Here is a 20,863-nt window from a genome sequence, read left to right as displayed (position 1 = left end):
TCGTCGACAATTTGGTCGACGGTTTACCCTCAGGAGATAACCGTCAATGGATTGCTTGAAACTGTTGATGGTTTTAGTCTTTATGTTTCAATCTTGACATTAAATCATCTATAGTTTGCCTGAAACCATCGATCGTCTTTGTCGGCTTTGATTTCGAATTTTGAATTGGAAAGAACAATAGATTGGGGATTTCAGAGGATTTTCTTTCGAAGATTGCTATAAGGGTACTAGGGGAACTTCCTAAGTCTTTTGTATGCATATGGTTAGCATATAAACAATATTAATTTAACCTTTGTTTGAGATTGATAGTGAAAATCAGTCGTTTGCTCCCATGGACGTAGGTACATTGCCGAACCACGTGATCTCTTGTGTCATTGTTTATTGGCTTTCCTTTATTATCTGTGTGATGGATTGTTTCCATATTGTGCATCATTGATTGTTGTATTACACGATCTGATCAATTTGTGTTTCTGTTGCGCATTGGTATTTTTGCACAACATCCCTAATTTTTCAAGTATTATTGAAATAACCAATTGAAGATGATCATTAATTAGAACTCATTCACAATAGTAGATTTTTCATTTCACTAATGCCAAACTCTACTTTGATGTAACTGCATTGGATGAAATCGAATCTTTGCTTGTCTCATCTTAAAAGCATGGGCAAGATTGTAAGGTTTTCTTCAAAGTTAAATTTAGAACAAATTTCTTTTTTCAAACTTGATTTCTCAAATATTATATTCTTATTGGTAAATTACTTCTAGATGTTGCAAATTGACCCATAAATAAGAATCATTAACTGTATTTTGAATATCATTTTTCGATTTTGATAGATGGATACATTAGTCATTCGCAAATGCACTCTTAAAACTAGAATAGTAGATTAAACAAATGTACAATATTGGCAAAGCACATAGTAGTGAGTGGGTCATCTTTCCTTCCAAGGTCATCTTTCATTCCATTCACTGATCATATGCATGCTCCCTTACTGTGTAATTTGGATTACGAACAACTATAGGGCTCCTTACAACATGTCGATCGCTTTTCCATGCTAGGTAACCTGATAGCATTTGTGTACGCTGTGACATGGGACTTGCCTTCACCTCAACCTTGAATCTCTGCGTCTCCGACGCAAGTGAAAAAGTGAGAATCGTGGGCTCTACGCTAACTTCAACCCCATAGGGAGCTCTAATAATAGCTTTGTATGTTGAGTTAGGAGGACCAACATTAGTAACAATTCTCTGGAAAATGCCTATGGTTGGTTGTCTAGCCCTCTTGGTTACGGTGAGGTGCATGGTGGGATAGTTAATTGCATCGTAGCCTGCTCCTTGAAGTAGCGCAGAGCAGTTTATGGGTTTTGAGCCAACCAGAACACGCAAAGAGGATGCATTGTAACCCTCTTGGCATAGGAATCGAATGTAGGACTCCTCGTTAGTGTCATAGACTAGGCCTGGGCTCACAGCGTTTCTTGGGTTCAATTGACCAGCACCATAAGCGTACTCTGCTTCCTTGTTCACCCTTGAGCTCATGGGTTTTGCTGAAAATTTAAATTTGCTCCAAAGCAAGCATAAAATTTGTAATTATTAATTATATAATACACTTCTAGAGAGAGAGAGAGAGGTTTAATTTTACCAGAAGTTATGATGGCAGATTTGATCGCAGCCGGAGACCAATCTGGGTGGAAGGATTTGACATATGCAGCCACTCCAGCGACGTGGGGGCATGCCATTGAAGTACCGGACAACAAGTTAAATTTGGAGTGTCGGGTATCCGCATACCACCCAGTAATTGACCTCAATGGTGTGTATGATGCTAGAATGCTGACGCCGGGTGCAGCAATATCCGGCTGTTCATTTCAACTCACAACAAATTAAGCAGATGATTCATTTTGGAAATATAATACAAATTAAACACAACAATTAAGTCACAAAATCCTAATTTCATTCATCACTGCTTATCAAAATCTATACCTTGAGAAGGTGGTTTGATCCGGGATTGGGACCTCGAGAAGAAAAAGAAGCGACGAAGGGAGCTACCATTTTTTCTTCCTCGGATTTCCATATTGTTGCTGATGCTGATCTGCGTTTAACGTTTAACAACATTCATCATTTCAGAGATTAATTAAGAACATATATTGTTGTAATGCTTACTTTGTTGAGTCTATATAAGTGTCAATGGATTTAGCAACAGTGGCATTCACTGCTATCGCCGGTGTTACGTAAATTGTGGCCGACTCCGAATCACTTGGGTCATCAATGATCGCGCCGACGCCTCCAAGTGTTTTAACTGTCATATCCGTTTGGCCGTCTCTTTCGCAGTATATAATCTTCCCTTTCACCTTAGCAGGATCTAATGAGTTTTCATAACAAAACCTGAAAAAAATATGAACCTAATATTACCTCGATCTTATGTTGCAATTGGCAGCATGGATGAAGTTCAGTTCTTAGATTTGATTTATGTGGATTTTCACAAAATATAATATAAAATTATATCTAAATTCACATAAAGGTAAACCAATAATCTCAAACATTATATCTTAGTCTTCATCATTTCTTTATTGATTTAGTTTTCATGAAGATTTTTCCATGTTATTGGAGTGTAAAATCTTTACTTATGCATGCGTAAATATCTAAAAGACAAACCACATGATATATTAAGGATTATTTATACTATTGTCAAGAATTATAAAACTAAGAACTAAAAACTAGCAATCAATTTGGATAATATATCTAAAACCAAAAAGAATTAAAACCTAACTGGACTCATGTTCATTTTTGTCTTTGAATCAAAAAAGAATTTGAAATATAAGTAAGATAATTATTTTATCTTATTAACTCCAAGGATAATCCTATTGTATATGACTATTGGAAATTAGCAAATGCATATAAAAGTAATGAAAATAGAAACAGAAAATAAAAATGATACAAAACAACTTGTAAAAGTTTATTTCTTAAGTTCTGCCAAATGAAAAATACCTTGCACTCTCCTTTGAGCTAGAATCCTTAGCTATATCAATCCCACGAACAAGAGGTTGTAATTTTTTACTTGTATCAAAAGTGTTTATTCCAGTGCCCTACGAAATAAATGCATAGTAGTCACCCAAAAAATATGAAGATGAACAGCATTCTCCATTGACATATGCCAAGTTTACTACCTTCAATATTTTACCGTAACAGAACTACCTTCAAATCAATTAATATGAATGTATTAATTATAAATCTAAATGATTGGCTAAAGAAAAAAAAAAACTCAGAAGCACAATAACACAGAGGGCTTGCATTGCCAAGGAACAACTGAGTAAGCTGAAGTTCTTAGGGCCACATTAGTCAATTTATTAATTGACGTGTTTGATAAAATATCGACACCATGAAATGCCAACTAAGAAATTGAGTATTTAGACTTGAGTTTGAATGTGGACATAGACAGACTCAGAGACGCATATAATAATATAAGAGTTGGGAGTGTGGGACTAGGCCTTGACCAATAAAGCTTTGTTAATTGAATTGATGTCTAACAAGTATGGGCATATGAGATTAATAATGAATTTAAACATTAGTTGTTAGCGCATAGGCGGATATCCATCGGATAAAATCTTAAATCCGCCAACAACTTATTTAGAGGAGGACAAAAAAAAGTTTAAACCATATTCGACTCATTTAAGGTGTGGATCGATTATGATTTGATTTAAGTGGGTTGGATTCAGTTCGGATTAATGAATTTTTATCCATTTTGCAAGTCTACTTGTAATGCGGGTTCAAGATGATACGAGCTCACATGATAGGAAATGAATGGTAATGTGAATTCCATACTGCTTCATTCATGGATGTCCTGGATCCATCGTGTTACTAAGGCTTAGGTTGACCTATCTGTGACTTTTTTAAAGGATTTTTTAAAAATGAGTTGAATAAAATATCATTTAAAAAATGATTGGTCCCTTATGAAAAAAGATTTATTAAACGAAAAGCTAACTTTGTAAAAAAAGTTATAATGTGTCTAAAAATATTTAAAATTACTCAAATGGATATATGGTTTTAGAAAATATAATTAATATTTTGATTGTTTTATAATATTTGAAAAAAAAGAAGTTAAGAATAAGAAATGGAATAGAATATTTTATTGGAGAAAAAAATTATTTTTTAACTTTTAAAAGTTCAAAATTTCTAACTTTTAAGAATTTTTAGAAAAGTTAAAAATTAACTTTTAGAGGTTGAAGAAAAGTTTATTGCCAAAAATATTTTCACTTATAAAAAGACACAAAAAGAAGGGTCAAATTCATTCTAAAAGCTCACAAAAAAAAAAAAAATAAATAAAAATAAGAAAGAAAAAGTTGAAGGCAAAAAAGAGCAGAACTTATTGGCGTTGTAGGTAGGTAGCTTAATTAATTACCGAGGCTGTGTGGCCATTGCCCAGCACAACTTTGTTCCGGAACTGCCGATCAATTCCACTAGCCGCAACGGTGAGAAGCCAGGGAGCAGTGTTCACCAGTGTGCCCAGGGAGGGTCCACCATTTCCGGCGGCAGCCACCGTGACAATGTTCTTCCTCATGGCATGGAACGATCCTATTGCTATTGAGTCCTCCGTGTACCTAGCATAATAGCCGCCGATCGATAGGGAGATTACGTCAACGCCGTCGTGTATGGCCGAGTCGAACCCCGCGAGAATGTCCATGTCGGAGCAACCGGAGCTTATCCAACACACCTTGTACATGGCCACTCTGGCGGACGGCACGGCCCCGCGCGCCACGCCCTGTGCCAGCCCAAAGAGGCTTGCATTTGCGACGGCGCTTCCTGCTAGCGTCGACGACGTGTGCGTGCCGTGGCCGTTCACGTCCACCGGAGATGCTATGTCAGCCTCGTCTTTCACTCTATCCAGTTTGAAGAATTTGGCTCCTATGAGCTTGCTGTACAAAATTTTAGAGCAAAACAAGAGTGCTTTCAGTGTGAAGTACGTAGAGAAATATTAAGGAGGTTCACCTGAAATTAGAGTGACTTTAGATTTGGGTTAGGATTATATTGGGGCAAATGTGCGTTTTAAAGTGTAATTTCCATCCATGATGAATGAAAGGGCAATAAGAAAGAAATTTATTTTGTATTGGTCTATATCAAAAATACTATTTTAAAAAATTAAAAAAAAAAAAATAATGATGTGAAAAAAAAAAAAATTATTCATTGATTTGGTTTACTTTAAGTTTTTTTCTTCTCAGATTTCTTGATAACCAAACACGAAAAAGTAAAATATTTGTTATTTGGTATATATATATATATATATATATATATATATATATATATATATATATATATTTTTTCACTCTTGCAAGAGTCGAGAGAGGCTTGACAAGGAAAATCATGAGCTCACAAACAAATGTGTATTGCCCGTTGGCCCTTCCTACTTCCCACCCTTCACTTGCCTCTCTTTTCTCTCAAAGTCACTCTCGTAATATTTCTTCTGTGAATAGCAAAATAATATTACAATCAATCGCTAATTTTGCTACTTGGTATTTTGGTCAAGTTAATGTAGTTACAATTATATAGTATATATATGTTGGCCAATTAATTAAACTAAAATTTGGCTGAATGAGTACTATAGATTGTGTGCATACCAACTATGAAGGTCGTATTCGCACCATACATCATGACACTTAAATTGCATTTGAATTCAACTAATCAATTCATATATATATATATAAGGGCAATTACATATTATACTGAATAGATAAAAATGAATAGTTATAAGATCAACGATTTGTTGAATACCTATGCATGTGTGTACAACATACTATAAGCATGCTTAGTTCTAAAGATAGAGTATCGCATTTGTAATTTGATGGACATTGGTTTAATGTCTCTTAGAAATCAAAGCTAAAAAAATATTGAAAGGGATTCTTCACCCTTTTCCAAAAGTTGCAGATCTAGTATATCATTGGAACTTCCAGCTATGAATAAAAGTGGATAAAGTTAGAACACTGCAGTGTAAATCAAGAACAAGGATACTCTTCTTACAAAATGTATACTATATATATAAGGGTTAGATATTGATAGAATTCATCTCATTGTTCTTTGTGGTACAATCCTTGAGTAAATTTCATCAATTTATCATTTATTTTAGTTTTAATTTTGGTTTAATGTGTAAAGTAAAATGAAATTTCAATAGAATAAAAAATGAAATAAACTAAGGAGACTTTATGTCACATTACTGATAGTCACTCAAAAAAAAAAAAACATTGCCGAGGGCCTTTGCCGAGACTAACTAATAAAAATTAGAGGGCAAAAAGTGATCTTAGAAACCATAACATGCCAAGAAAAAATCTCAATATAGTACTCATTTTAGAATAAAAAAGTAAACATTATAGTTTCAATAAAAAAAAAAAAAAATCATGTTTAGATATGATTTGAGTGCTTTTTGATCAATTAATATATCTCAATCTTATATTTCAAAGGGTTTACTTGTTGCATCCCGAGAAATTAGCGTATCGTCCGCAACCTCCTTTCCATTTTTTGGGTGGAGGACCAAATCCGGTGTCTTTAAAACTGCTTGACTGTGGGGTGATCCCTGCCATACATACTAATAATCAAACCATTTTCATATCTATGGTATGTGCAGCAAAAATAAAAATTTTCCTTATCTAAGTGCAAAAATATTTAAAAAGATGCATTTGCATATAGACCTGAATCTAGCAAACCCACAACTATGTCGCTTTCCATTTTCAATTTTCTTCTTGCATTTTGAGGCAACCCAATAAAATCCCAAGATCGTGTGGTCTGGAGCTTGTGATATCGATTCGGGAAGACAGACGCAACTCTCTCCATGCCTACGACATAGTAAAAATATCTATATATGTTAGGAATCTTTGTCATCTGTTTTGGGTGGCATTCCAACTAAACACAGGCTAGTGGAATGCATAAAACCCATAGTCATGTATTCTATCATCATATGTGTCTAGCAAGGATGTTGTGTGTGCCACATGATTGAGATAGCAAGAATTTTTCTTTTGCAAAAAATGATTTCAATATTATGTCGAATGCAAACATTTGATGCACACACACACGCACGCAAACATACTTGATAGCTCGTTGGCTTCATTTGCAGATAGCTTTGCTACAAATGCATTAAAGTTCTTCGTGTAGCTATGGATGATGGAGTCCTTAGCATCTTCATCACTAAAATTCCAATGCAAATACAACACAAATAAATGAACAAAAATAACACATAATGTCAATTAGTATTCCCTTCTTTGGGTTTATTGATTACAATTCCAGTTGATGTTTAGAATGATTTATTCATGATAAAAAGTACAATTGCATCGTTATGATGTGTGAATGGAGTGCTTGGAATCTCATTTCATTTAAGAGTCTTGAAAAACTTCAAATTATATTGTCTGTCCTTAATTATTCCATCATCACAAGATTCATTTTAAGTATAGACAAAACTATGAGACTCATAAATCAAAATAGACAATACCTCTTGTCAACCATAACATAGTCTTCAACATTATTTAACAAACCTCTCTTCAACATTACTATATGTTTGGCACTAATATACAAAATGGAATAGAATTAGACGCAACAAAATGAAATTTCCCGTTTGATTTTTCATATTCTATATTTTATTTTTGCTTCATTCAATTTCTATCTTGTTTTATTTCATAGACATAAAAATATGGCATTGGTGTACACTCAAGATCATAATATGCATTAAATGTTGAGCAAAGTGCATTAAAAAACTGTTCAATTAGCAAATCCTTTGGTTTCTACATGCTTTCTCTCAAGCAATAATATCCTAGCATATGCTATCTTTTGACACATTTCTAGAAGTTTTTCAAAAAAAATTAAAAAGGGGATGGAGATGAGAGGGATAACTTTTTTTTTTTTTTCAACTCTCCTTATTATTCGTGAATTTGAATAAAATTAAATATAAATTTGTATTATATTTTGTACAAATCTAAATTGAAAGTCTCTAGAGAACTCATGATAAAAGTTTCAATAGGATTGCACTATCTTTATGAAACTAACCTTCCTTTCACCGTGGAGAGGAGATCAATGTGAGTTTGGACGGCAGATTCTTCATCATTGTGACGATCTCCTAAGTAAACAATATAAAATTTCTGTGCATATATATATACACGGTCACCTCCAATATTACAAATACGCACCGAGAAGGTACATAATAAACAGGCTAATGGAGTAGGGATTATAAATAATGAAAGTTAAAACATGATATAAAATTGGACACAGCTTAATTACCTTTTGCTCATGATCATCTTCTGCTGGAACAGCATTAACACTGAGAGCTGCAGCAGCAATTAGAGCCAGCAGAAGAAGAGAGTGAGTTAAAAAATAATGTGGGTGACATGATGGGGATCCATCTTTGAACATTGTTGCGCGCAGTTCAATTTCTAGAGGTTGGAGTTCGGCATGTACGTGTTGATGCTCTGTTTGTGGTATAGTTAATATATAGCAAGAAATTCTGAGGGTTTAGAAGAGAGATCGAATAGCTAACAGCGATAATGGTAATTAATAAATAGCTTGAGGATAAGAAGAATGGTTTGTATATGACTTGGGTTGTAAACTTTCTATATCCTGAGGCGGGTTTGGTAATTGGGAAACCAGACGTACAAGGGAGATTATGGTTCTGTAGCTTGGGACTATCTTGCTGGTCCAGTTGATCATATATGCCCACGAGCATATACATAAGTATAGCTTAATGGGGAATGCTTCCCTTGGAGTAACTTGTGGGACATTTCCATGTCCCTCTCTCATTGTGTCCTTGTTGCTTTGATGGGAAGATGAACAATAATATCCGATATATGTAGACACCCCAATTTTAATCGAGCCTCTCTTTTCCTCTTAGAGCGGGAACTATTCGCAATAGCATGGTAATTTAAAAAAGGAGAGGTCGATTTTATATTCTGGAAATTTGAAGTGTTTTATTGAGTCATTCTATTTTTAAAATCAAGTCCATGTTAATTGAGTTATTTTTATTAAACCTGTAGGTGTTTAAAATGGAGTCCCTGGTAATTGAGTCCTTTTGATTAAACTTGTAGGTGTTTGAGTCCCTAATAATTGAGTCCTTTTGATTAAACTTGTAGGTGTTTGAGTCCCTGATAATTGAGTCCTTTTGATTAAACTTGTAGGTGTTTAAAATTGAGTCCTGTTAATTAAGCCCTGTTATTATGTCCTGGTTTTTAAAGTCAAGTCCTTGTTAATTAAAATCCTTGTGTTGAGTCCTTATTCTTAAAAGTTGAGTCCCTTTTAATTAAGTCTTATTTTTCAAATCAAGTCCCTGTTAATCAAGACTTTTTATTAAGTCCATAGGAGTGTTTGAGATCGAGTCCCTGTAAAATTGAGTCCTTGTTAATTGAATCCCTGTTATTGTTGAGCTCCAGCCCTTTTTGTTAAGTCCTCTTAGAATTAAGGTCCTATTTTTATAAGTTTTTAGTCTTTGTTGATTTCTTGAAACTGTGGGTCCCACAAGAGAAAATAAAAAATTTTATTATGCTAGCAAGTGATACACATGGGGTACAAATTAGATACATACAAGATACGATGGGGTACAGGTACAAATTCAATACATACGGGTACATGGGGGGTACAAATGTAAAACACAAAAACACAAGGAAAGCCCTAATTCTAAAAGACCAAGCAGCTCCCCTCTACGCCAAGTCCCATGACCCCTCCAAAGATTCCTACACCAAAAAGGGAAAATAAAACAATCGTGCACATGGAACAAAATTTGAAAAGAAAATCATTCAATTAATGGAAGAATTTTGAAAATTGGGATGTATCCCCCAATATATTCGGTCAGACTCTCCATTGGAAGGAGAATCGGCCATATCATAAGGATGAGGGGGGGTTATTTTGCTATAGGAAGGAAAGCATAATTAAGGTTTTACCCGAAAGGAAACAATGGAAAATACAAAGACTAGAGATTGCCTAAATTGATTGAGACCTAGTCCTATAAATTGAAGGATCTTGCACAAACAAAGGGCACGACAGGACTGAATACTCAAAGAATTCAACACACAGCAATTCTAAGAGAAAAAAAATAGAGAGTTCTAAAAGAAAAGTAATGCAAAAGGGGCAAAACCATGGAAATCCACTAAGGGTGAAGTCATCACCCTATTTCTATGGTTCTTACTAGTGACCCCTAGCACTCAAAGGTGTACCTCCAATACCCCCTACAGCCTAGAAAGCTACCCAGACAGACACGGACAAAGGGAAAAGAAGACCGAAGGAGTAGAATACCTCGAGTAATTTGGCTAATCCTTCATCACTTTATTCTATGATAGATGACTCCCTTTGTGCATGCTTACAGGTTTTCCCCCTAGAATATCTGAACCCACAATGAGATAGGAAGACCTAAACCCACACTGAGGCTTGAACCTTGAAACCAAACTAAGACCTGAATCCACAACCTAAACAAGATCTAAATCCTAAAACTTGACTATACTCGAACCCTGAAACCATACCAAGACCTGAATCCACAACCCAAACAAGACTTGAATCTTGAAACCAAACCAAATCCAAACCCACACTGAAACAAGCCTAGAACAATGACCACCACAGCCCAAATAGCCTAATCCAAACAAACCAAAGCTCATCGTTTTAAAATAAAGCAGGGTTGGCCCAACCTTTTTTTTTAAACAAAACCATGACCCACTGTTTTAAAAAAAACAAGGTCATCCCAATATTTTAAAATAAAACTATGGTCCACTGATTTAAAATAAAATAGGGCCGACCCATTTTTTTAAAAACACGTCAAGGCCGGCCCACTTTTTCACCTCAAGGCCCAAGCCCATGATCTTAAAATAGAATAGGGACGACCCTTTTTTTTTTTTTTAAACACATCAAAGCCCAAACCAAATAAACAAGGCTGGCCCACTTTTAAAAAACACATCAAAGCCCACACACTAAACAAGCCCAATGGGTTGACTCACCCGAGTCAACCCTAAACTAAACTCACTGGGTTTCGGGCAAGTTAGCTCACCCTAAAACCCATTCACCTCACTTGAATCACAGCATCAAGCACACACTCTACAAATCTGAACACACCAAACACACATCACAATTTGAAAAAAAAAAACCCACTCAAGTATGAACACAAAAATCAACATTCATCGCAATTTGAACACACACGTACATCATAAATATGAACAAAAACCATACACAAAACACAGATCTAAACATTCACCTGCACATAAAAACACCATTTGATGTAGGACGGGGGAGGGTTCTTTGGTGATGGCCGTGTGGGTGATGGAGGGGATGCCGTGAAAATGGGATATGAATGGAATCGATGGATAACTAGTGGTCTCACACCACCTGATATCTAAGGAGAATGATTGTAGGCTCTCGCCACTCAATCACAAGGGTCGGAACAAAGATATACAAGCCTCACAAAGACAAAGTCTTTAATTCAATAACAATATTTGTTGTCTGCTTCTTACAATGATACATGACATACTTATAGACTTAACAAGGGGAAGGGGAAAAACACAACAATAACTAGTTAAGCTAGCATGGGAGGAAAATTACTAAACACACTAACAATTCCCATACAAGCATGGGAGACAAAAGAAATACAACACAACTCTCAACACTCCAACTTACAAGACTCACAACTTTCCAACACATTAAAGACTCCTATTTTCTAGACACAATAAATAATAAGCACACACTTGGAAGCTTGCTTGTCTTGCAATAATACAAAATAAAAATATAAGTCAAAGGGGTGGCCCAAGCCATGTGGGCCCCAATGGAACCGTGTGGGGCCCACAAGATCATGTGAGCCATATAGGTCTTGATCTCGGATTTGCTTAGTCATCTCAACTCGGATCTTTCTCATACTGAAACGTCTTCTAGATACTCCATGAGTCCCTGCAAAGTAGTTATGAACAAAAGAGCATCTAGAGATTGTCCATGTGTTAGCATGTCGGCAAAGGAAATGTGGACATCAGGAAGCCGTCCTTGTGTCACAACATCTGAAAATGACATAGGTAGGGCATGTTGATCCTCATCATCTCTCCCGAACCCAAAATAATTCTTCTCCAAAGAATTAAAGTCGAAGTAGTGGGAGTAACATTCCAGGCTAAGATGAAGGAGGTCTTCCTTATGATTCCAGCTCCTTTCGGTAAGTGGCTGGCCTCTCCACTTGACCAAGTACTTCCGGTATGATCCAGATTGAGTGAACTTTTCCTTGTCATCCAAGATTACATCAAGGTTCTTAGGCATGGGTAAGGATAAAGACAAAGGCAATGTCGGGTTTTCAGGTTCAAGAGGAGTGGGGAATGGAGTGGGGTCACCTACTGAACATTCTTCAAAAGAAGATGCTATAAGAAATGAAGTTAGATTTTCAATATTGAAAACATTGCTTATGCTAAAATCAATAGGAATATCAAGCATGTAAGCATTAGAACCAGTTTTCTTTTAAATTTTGAAATGATCCATCTTGTTAGCATATAACTTCCTCACATTTCCTAATGGGATCCGCTCAGGACAAATACAGAACATAACCATATCACCCTTTGAAAATTATTTCAACCTACAATGTATGTCAGCAATATATTTATAATGTTCATGATTCAAATTAATCTTCATTCTTATTTCAGAGTGTAGATTGTGTATATGCTTTGCAAAAGCATTAGTCGGCTCACTCACTCTAGACTTAAGCGTTAGTGGAATAAGATGTACATGCTTCCTAGGATTATATCCTGTGACAACTTGAAATAGGCTAAGGCATATGGTCCTATCCACTGAACTATTGAATGCAAAATTGACCACAGGAAGGCATAAATCCCAAGCTAGGGTATTCTCAACTACCTTACATTTCAATAGGTCCCTAAGGCTCCTATTCACTACTTCAACTTGCCAATTGGTTTGCGGGTGATAAGCACTAGGACATTTAAGTTTGGTACCTAACATGGTCCTCAAGGCTTTCAAGAAGTATCCTATGAGCTGTATATCTCTACTGGAAACAATGGTTTTGAGAAACCTAGCTATTCTCAATGACAATCTTGTTAGTTGCTCGATTATCGATGCATGTGCTCAAATTGTTATATTCCTTGGGATTAGGGAAAGTAGGGCAGGCAAGGGGACGTAAATTGTCATGACCTGAAATTTCTACCATTTTTTTTTTCAATATCTAATACCATAATTGTACGACTCGTACCACATTGGGGGTACTGGGTTTACCTGTCTAAATCTCATTTCATAACCAATCAGCAGAATCATAAACATAAAATCTTGAATACAATACCAGAGTTCTATTACCATCATATTTACATGCATAAATTCTCCAAAAACTTTATTACAACCCCACTGCACAAAAACATGTCTAACTGTATACATAACAATTTTCACTAGTATTCACTTTTGATAACACTATATATACCCTGCTCTGAAGCGCTAAACTCAATTCCCACAATGTCCTAAAATGTTAAAATATTTGTTGGGGTGAGACACCTCTCAGTAAGATGGAATATTTTATTATCAGTGTGTGGCAACATGAGTTTTAGTGTATAAAAATCACACCCATTAAATCAAAAACTTCAACTGAGAAATCATATATGTAGATATTTTTGGTAATATATACTTTTCTCAAAACACGCTCTAACTCAACAAATTTCTCTATGTAAATAAATCAACATATATAGATGTAAGAACCTCCCTTGTAGGGCTAACTAGCTAATGACATGCCTCCCTCCATGCTGGGTCGTGCGGCTCGAAGGCTAGACTTAACCATGGTTGGCCTACCACCAGGCTAAGTCAACTTCAACATATATCTATAGTACGATTTGCCTACCGCAACCTAGTTCGGACTCCAGGGGTGGTCTACAACACTTTACAGGCCAAATCGACTGTCTACCACCAACACTATCATACTAGACTACTGTGGTTGCACTCTCTGCCATTTCACTATAGCTACAGTACCGTGCTCTATACATAATTGGTCCACCATCGTTCTTAATTCATATATATTGTAGTTTTCATAGTATTATATAATAACAATATAACGAACTCCTTATATCCTGCCAACGTTATATTGGTATTTATATAATGAACAATATAGCGACCTCCTCATAACCTTCCAACGTTATATTGCAATTTTCATAACCAATAATATAACAAACTCCTCATATCTTGCCAACGTTATATTGCGGTTTTCACAACAAATAGTATCATAACCTCATTTTCATAAATCTGTATAAAACCAATCAAATCACATCCTGGTATAAAATCGTCATTTCCTATCTCAGTATAAAACAACATATCATAACTAGAAAAATCATCATATTTAACCAAACCATAAAAATCCTCCTCATGCCACACAATTTTTGACTGATAAATTATAACATTATAACTGCTTAGGAAAATATAAATTTTGCTGAAATAAAGTATCATTATCTCTAGGGTTTTTCTTAAATTCAAACACCAGATTTTCTAAAAAAACATATATATATATATATATATATATATATATAATAATACCGAATTTCCATTTTCACATGCCTAAATATTCAGAGAAACATATATAATATTTTTGTAAACATATGCTTAACATTAAACGGTTGAATTCCTGAAATTTCCTGACACAACCTATTCCCCTTACCTGTTTAGTAAGGAAGTGTCTGCGAAAATCCTACACCAATGCCTAGGGCATTAGGAGCACAAATTTTTTGTAATCATTTATTTTAATTTAATTAGCTGAATCCTGGGATAATAACTATTGCAACATACCTAGGCTCACACACTCCCGTTAACCCATTAAATTCTAAAAACAACTGACAAATTCATCTTCCTTACCTCAACCTTTGAGTGGTGCCTAGAATCCCCAAACAGCTAATCTGCTCCGATTAAACTGCATAAAATCGACTCTGGGATCCCAAAATAATGTTTCTCTGCTGATCTAGGCTGAAATTGGGGAGAAAATTGAAAAGAGAGAAAGGGAGTACCATAGCCCTAGGAGAAAGAGAGAGAGAGAGGGTATTTTCATTTTCCTAAAAAAAATTTGACTTGAGTTCCATTTATAGGTTTCTATCCCAGGAACTGTCGATGGTTTGGTTTTTAACCAAACCATTTCTTACTGTTTTACCCTTACCTAACCGCGGTAAAACAAAATCGTCAACGATTTTCTGAGCTCACCCAAAACCGTCGACGGTTTGGTCTGTACCAAACCTATTTCCCCCCTTTTCTTAATTATTATTATTATTATTATTATTATTATTATTATTATTATTTTTTAGATCTCTACATAAACTCTTTTGAACAAAATCACGTTCCATCAATTCATTCACTTGTTTCAGCTCCTCATGTTTTATCGCGTTCACTCTATAATGTGGTAAATGAGGTAGGGATAAATAAGGAACAAGGTTAGTGACATGTTGATCGTGTCTCATGAGAGATGACTCACTAGGTGGCTCAAAGATGACGTCCTTAAACTCAGAAGGTTGACACATGGCCCAGTTGGTTGACCAGACTCCTTCCCCCCTTGAACCAGTTGACCCGATCAGACCATTCAAACCAGTTTATTTATTTTCTTATTTATTTGCTTTATTATATTATTTATTTAAATTTTAAATTGATAAAAATAGTATAAAAATCACAAAAAATCAGAAAAAATAAGAAAATTTTGGGAAAAATACTTTTGAAGTCAAGAAAAATATTTTGGGTCATTTTGAGTTGGGAAATAAGGAAATATTCTTCGAAAATCCCAGAAATTTTAGAAAAAATGTTAAAAATACTCAGAAAAATTCATATTTTTTTTTTAAAAAAAATTCGGGAATATTTATCCAAAGTCTTTTTTTGAGAACCAACTAGTTTGTCAAAGTTTTCTTTCCCATTTGTAAAGTTATAGATTATTTTGGAATAATCTTCTACTTTTCTTTCTAAACTAGTAATTTTTAAATCCTTCTCATTTTCAAAAGTGACTTGTGATTTCAGGTCTTCTAGTTCTTTTGACAGTTTTTCAGTCTTATTCTCTATTGAAGCAATGTATGAGTCTTTTTCCTTTCAACAGTGTGATTTGACTCTAATTTCTTTACTAATGTTTCATTCTCACTTTTCAATGTGATGTTTCGTTTGGACATCCTAACAAAACTTTTATGTAATTTAAATAGTTCAATTTCCAACTCCGTGTATGAGGGCATGCTATCACATGATTCATTGCAGGATTCATCACTAGATTCAATAAACGAATCAGAGTAAGAGTTTACCTCATTGTTTAGTGCCATAAGGCAGAAGTTTGTCACCTTCTGATCAGTTAAGTCACTTTTTGAGCTGCTTGAACTGGAGTCATCCCAAGTTGTGGCCTTCATTGCCTTCTTTTTCTTCTTCTTAGGATCCTTTTTAAGCTATGGACAATCAGGTTTAATATGACCTACTTTCTTGCAGTTGTAGCAAGTAGGAGGTTCTGCTTTTGTTTCTTCGTTGTCCATCCTAGATCCTTGGAATTTTGTAGTGAATTTCTTATTCTTTTTAAAGAACCTACCAAATCTTTTGGTGATCAAGGCTATATCTTCTTCATCTTCCTCATTACTTGAGCTTTCTTTGGAAGCTTTAAGTGTGATGGATTTCTTAGCTTTGCTATCTTCAATTGCTCTTTCATTTATGGTCATCTCGTATGTGAGAAGTGATCCAATAAGTTCATCTAAGGTTATATCGCCTTTAAGTTTCTAACCTCAGCAATTTCTGTGGCCTTAGGTTCCTATATGGATGGGAGTCCTCTGAGGATTTTCCTAACCATCTCATATGTGGGTTAGTTCTTTCGTAGTGCGTTGAGGGAATTTATGATGTGAGTGAACCTAGTGTACATACTAGATATGGATACATCAGGGTTCATTCTAAATGCTTCATACTTCCTAGTGAGTATGTCTATTCTACTATCCCTAACATCTACGGTTCCTTCATAAATTATTTTTAACTTCTCCTAAATTTCTTTGGCACTCTTATAGCCCATTAGCCTATTAAATTTGTTTGTGTCTAATGCACAATAAAGTGCATTAATGGCACTTGAATTTATTTGCATAAGCTTGATGTCGACCTCATTCATTTCACTTTCTTCCTTAGGGACTTCTTTATTTTCAATGAATTTAGTAGGCAAGTAATTTCCCTGGACAACAACTCTCCAAGCCCTCCAATCCATGGTTTGATGAAAAATTCTCATCCTTTGTTTCCAAAAGGTGTAGTTAACATCGTAAAATATTGGAGGCCTTGTGGAGGATTGACCTTCACCAAATGGGGACACACCTAGGTTTGCCATTTAGATCCTTGTGCAACTACTTATTAGGATTTATTGCCACCTATGCTTTGATACAAATTGAAAGTCGAGGTGTAATCCCAAAAGGGAGGTGAATTGGGTATTTTAAAATTTTTTGTGTGGAAGCTTAATCTATTTTAATTTTTTTTTCACAAGTGATCTAAATACGTTAATGATCACAGAGTATTTTCAGCAAACAACTATACCAATACCAATATTCCTAAATATGAGAGAGCCTAAATTTATATATCAATATGTAATCAACTACACACTATTGACAATACTTACGACAGATTAATATTGATAAAAATATTGCTTGGCCACACAAGAGTTTATGCTAGACCTTGAATGAGTAATGAACCAATGCAATAAGATACTAGCTAATTAAATCTAATTTAAATTCTTAACTACAACAAAGTTTTGTCAATATGGGTATTCAAATCATTCATAGCATTTACAAATTAAAGTAAAACATTTACAACATACACAACAAATATATTTCAAGAACAATATGCTTGGAAAATAAAAGAGGTAAGGAAAGAGTGACACCAGAATTTTTTACAAGGTTCGGCAACCGTGCCTACGTCCTTGCCTCAAGCTACCTACTATGAGGATTCACTAATCCCTCCGTTCAATAGGTAGAGACACCTCTCTCTTTCAGTAGGCGGAGAAGCCTCTCAAGCGAAAACAACCCTTCCGCTTGCCAACGATACAATCACAGAGCCGTCACTTTACATAGGGAAATCAAGAATTAATTTTTGTACAAAGAAAACTCTCTAACTAGAGCGAATTTGTACACAATAAACACTACAATACTCTTAGAAGGTATTTTCTAAGAAGCTCAAATATATTGGCTCAGTTTTTTGGGTTTTTGAAAGCTTAAAACTTAAAGGGATTAACCAGAAAAATATTTTCAGCAAGAACGGGGCACAACAACAATTTTCAATGTAAATCAATGTGTTCTCTCTTGCCCTAACACAATTAAGGTTAGCTATAAATAGCTAGGTTTGAATTATGACCGTTTGTGCAGGTTTTGGTTACATTATATATTTGAAAATCAAAAATATTTTTAGTCGTTCGCGAAACGTATCGCGTGCTTCGGTCTACTGAATTGGGAGTTCAGTCACCCGAACCAATTAACTGTATGTTCAGTCGCCCGAACACGTTTGGTTGACTAAACTTGACGTTCGATCGCCCAAACCAACACTGTTTAGAACTTTATAATGGCAATAGCCATTGGGTTGACTGAACCAATGGTTCGGTCACCTGAACTCTCCGATGTCGAACCAGTTTGTTCATACTTTTGCCTTTGGTTGACTGAGCACTTGCCTCAGGCGCCCGAACACCTTGAAATTCAATATTCCTTTATATTTTTTATTCCAAAACTGATTTTTATCCTTTTGAAATATCATTTAAACTTTGTAAAAATATTTTCCAAGAATTCAAAAGGTATCTAAGTGCCAAATAAATATCCTATGAGCTTCAAACAAAGACCAATTGAGAAGTACTTACATAAGGTCTAGTTTACAAAGCACATTATAAACTAACTATATCTTCATATCCTTAAGCTGGATCTTCATCCAAGCTTTTCTTCAATAGCCATCTTTGATTTACTTGTGTTCTTCATGGCTTCTTCATAATACATCTTTCATTGTACTTTTAAACTATAATACTTGTAAATACACTTAATAGTACAATTAGATGCATTGATTTGTCATTATCAAAACGAGATTAAACTTTGTTAGATCAATAGACGCATGTTCAGTTGGTCATAATAAAAGTTTTGAGCATGATTGTGAATTTCAGTGTAAACGAAGACCAAATTTTTGAAAGATTTTGATCATTATGAAAATTAGACATTTCGAGATTCATGGTCTTGTTGGATTTTTGAAGAACTATATTTTTAAACTGGCTTTGATGTCCAAATTGTGAATTAATTTTGCAAAACTCATACCCCACCTTTTCTTTTTAATATTGACCAAGGGGAGCTATTATTTTTTTCAAAGCATGGATAGTTTTTAGCTAGATATATTTTAACTTATGACCATGCAACAATTGCCATATCAAACTTTTCTATTATAATTTTGGCCATGTAAAATTTTTAAACTTATTGTATTTGTGTGCAAATGGAATTACTTACTTGATTAGGAATTTTATATTTGTTTTACGAGTTTATCCTATTTTTGAGAATAAGTTGTTATCATAAAAAAAACAGAAGATTATTAGCTCTAAAATTTCATGAACCTAGTTTTGATAATAAGAAACTATTTTCGATTGATAACTTTGTGTTTAAAGTTGTAAATCTATTAAACCATTATGTGTGAAGATTTGATAGAAGACTTGCACTTGTTAAATCTACACACACGCACTTGTGTGTATACAAACATAGCCTAGCTAATTTGGTAATTCAAAAGAAGGATCTAAAAATAAATAATATTAAGAACAAATTAAAATTTTTAAAGCAAATAAAATATGGTGAGCAACATTCTAGTCTAAATATTTATTAACTACTTTAAATTCAAATTTTAAGATGCACTATAGAAATCTTATTCTAAAGTTTTGGGAATGGTAAACGAATTCAAATTATAATTAATTATTTTTTATAAATAACTATTCATATCCAAGAACTCACTACATAAGTGTGATGTTAAAAGTTATTTATAAAAATGGATGCTTTATTTATTCAACGTAATATATTATTATAACATCATGTGAATATAAGTACATGAAAAATCTTTAAAAATATAGGATATAATATGACACAAATATTCTATGAAAAATTATGAGTAGTATTAAATTTTAATATTTGCATAAAATTATGGTTAAAAAATTAATAAGTATTTTTTTTTAAATTTTATGAAAATCTCAATATATGACTTTTTTCATGAAAAAATAAATAACTTTATTACAATTTCTAAATTGTGATATTCTACCAATACTCTTAATTATTGTTATTTTTTTTACTTAATGATTGATTAATGATTTTTTAATTTAAAATTAAAATTTATTATTTAGGAGGTACTTCTAGTTCAAGCATTTTATTTCTAAAATTTATTTGTTAGAAATATATTATTATTATCTAAATGATGTTGGACACTTGACAATAATTTTAGAAGGTATTAGTGTAATTTACCTATTTTATTTTAGGAAGTCCATTTTATTTAATATTTATAATACTATTACATTGATTTTTAATTTAATGAAACAAGCATTTTCAGGTCCAAATATTTACTTATTGAAAATAAATTTTAAATATATATATATATATCTAATGTCATTGAGTTTTTTTCCTTCTTTTTTTTGGGTTCAAACTTTAATACATCTAAAATTGATTTTATAAATGAAATTTTATCTAATTTATGTTGAATTTATTTTCTTTTAAGAATGTTTTTTATTGCTTTTAAATATTGAGATATTTTTTAGCAAAATGTTTTACTTTATTCATACTGATTTATTACAATATAGATATAAATGTAAATTTCTATACAACATGTTATTTTATTTTATTGTTTTAGCCAAAATGAAAAAAAAAAAAAATCATTAGTTCAAACATTTAATTTTAAAAATTTTAATGATAATTTTATATAATTTCAGTTGAGGTCAATTAATCCCAT

General features: G+C 33.8%; 1 protein-coding gene across 1 annotated transcript; it reads right to left on the bottom strand.

Annotated features, from left to right (window-relative positions):
• Window positions 1-781: 781 nt before the first annotated feature.
• Window positions 782-8,488, bottom strand: LOC131166077 (subtilisin-like protease SBT4.14). Its single transcript, XM_058124318.1, has 11 exons — window positions 8,240-8,488; window positions 8,009-8,100; window positions 7,059-7,156; window positions 6,664-6,807; window positions 6,443-6,548; window positions 4,386-4,899; window positions 2,975-3,072; window positions 2,150-2,371; window positions 1,970-2,078; window positions 1,632-1,845; window positions 782-1,536 (listed from the first exon to the last, which is right to left on the bottom strand). Exons 1-11 carry the CDS (start codon window positions 8,369-8,371, stop codon window positions 962-964), a joined length of 2,304 nt encoding a protein of 767 aa, XP_057980301.1. The 5' UTR covers window positions 8,372-8,488; the 3' UTR covers window positions 782-961.
• Between the last annotated feature and the right edge of the window lie 12,375 nt (window positions 8,489-20,863).

This window comes from Malania oleifera, chromosome 10 (genome assembly GCF_029873635.1).
Source record: "Malania oleifera isolate guangnan ecotype guangnan chromosome 10, ASM2987363v1, whole genome shotgun sequence".
Classification (NCBI taxonomy): domain Eukaryota; kingdom Viridiplantae; phylum Streptophyta; class Magnoliopsida; order Santalales; family Ximeniaceae; genus Malania; species Malania oleifera.
This window is presented reverse-complemented; position numbering and strand designations above follow the sequence as displayed.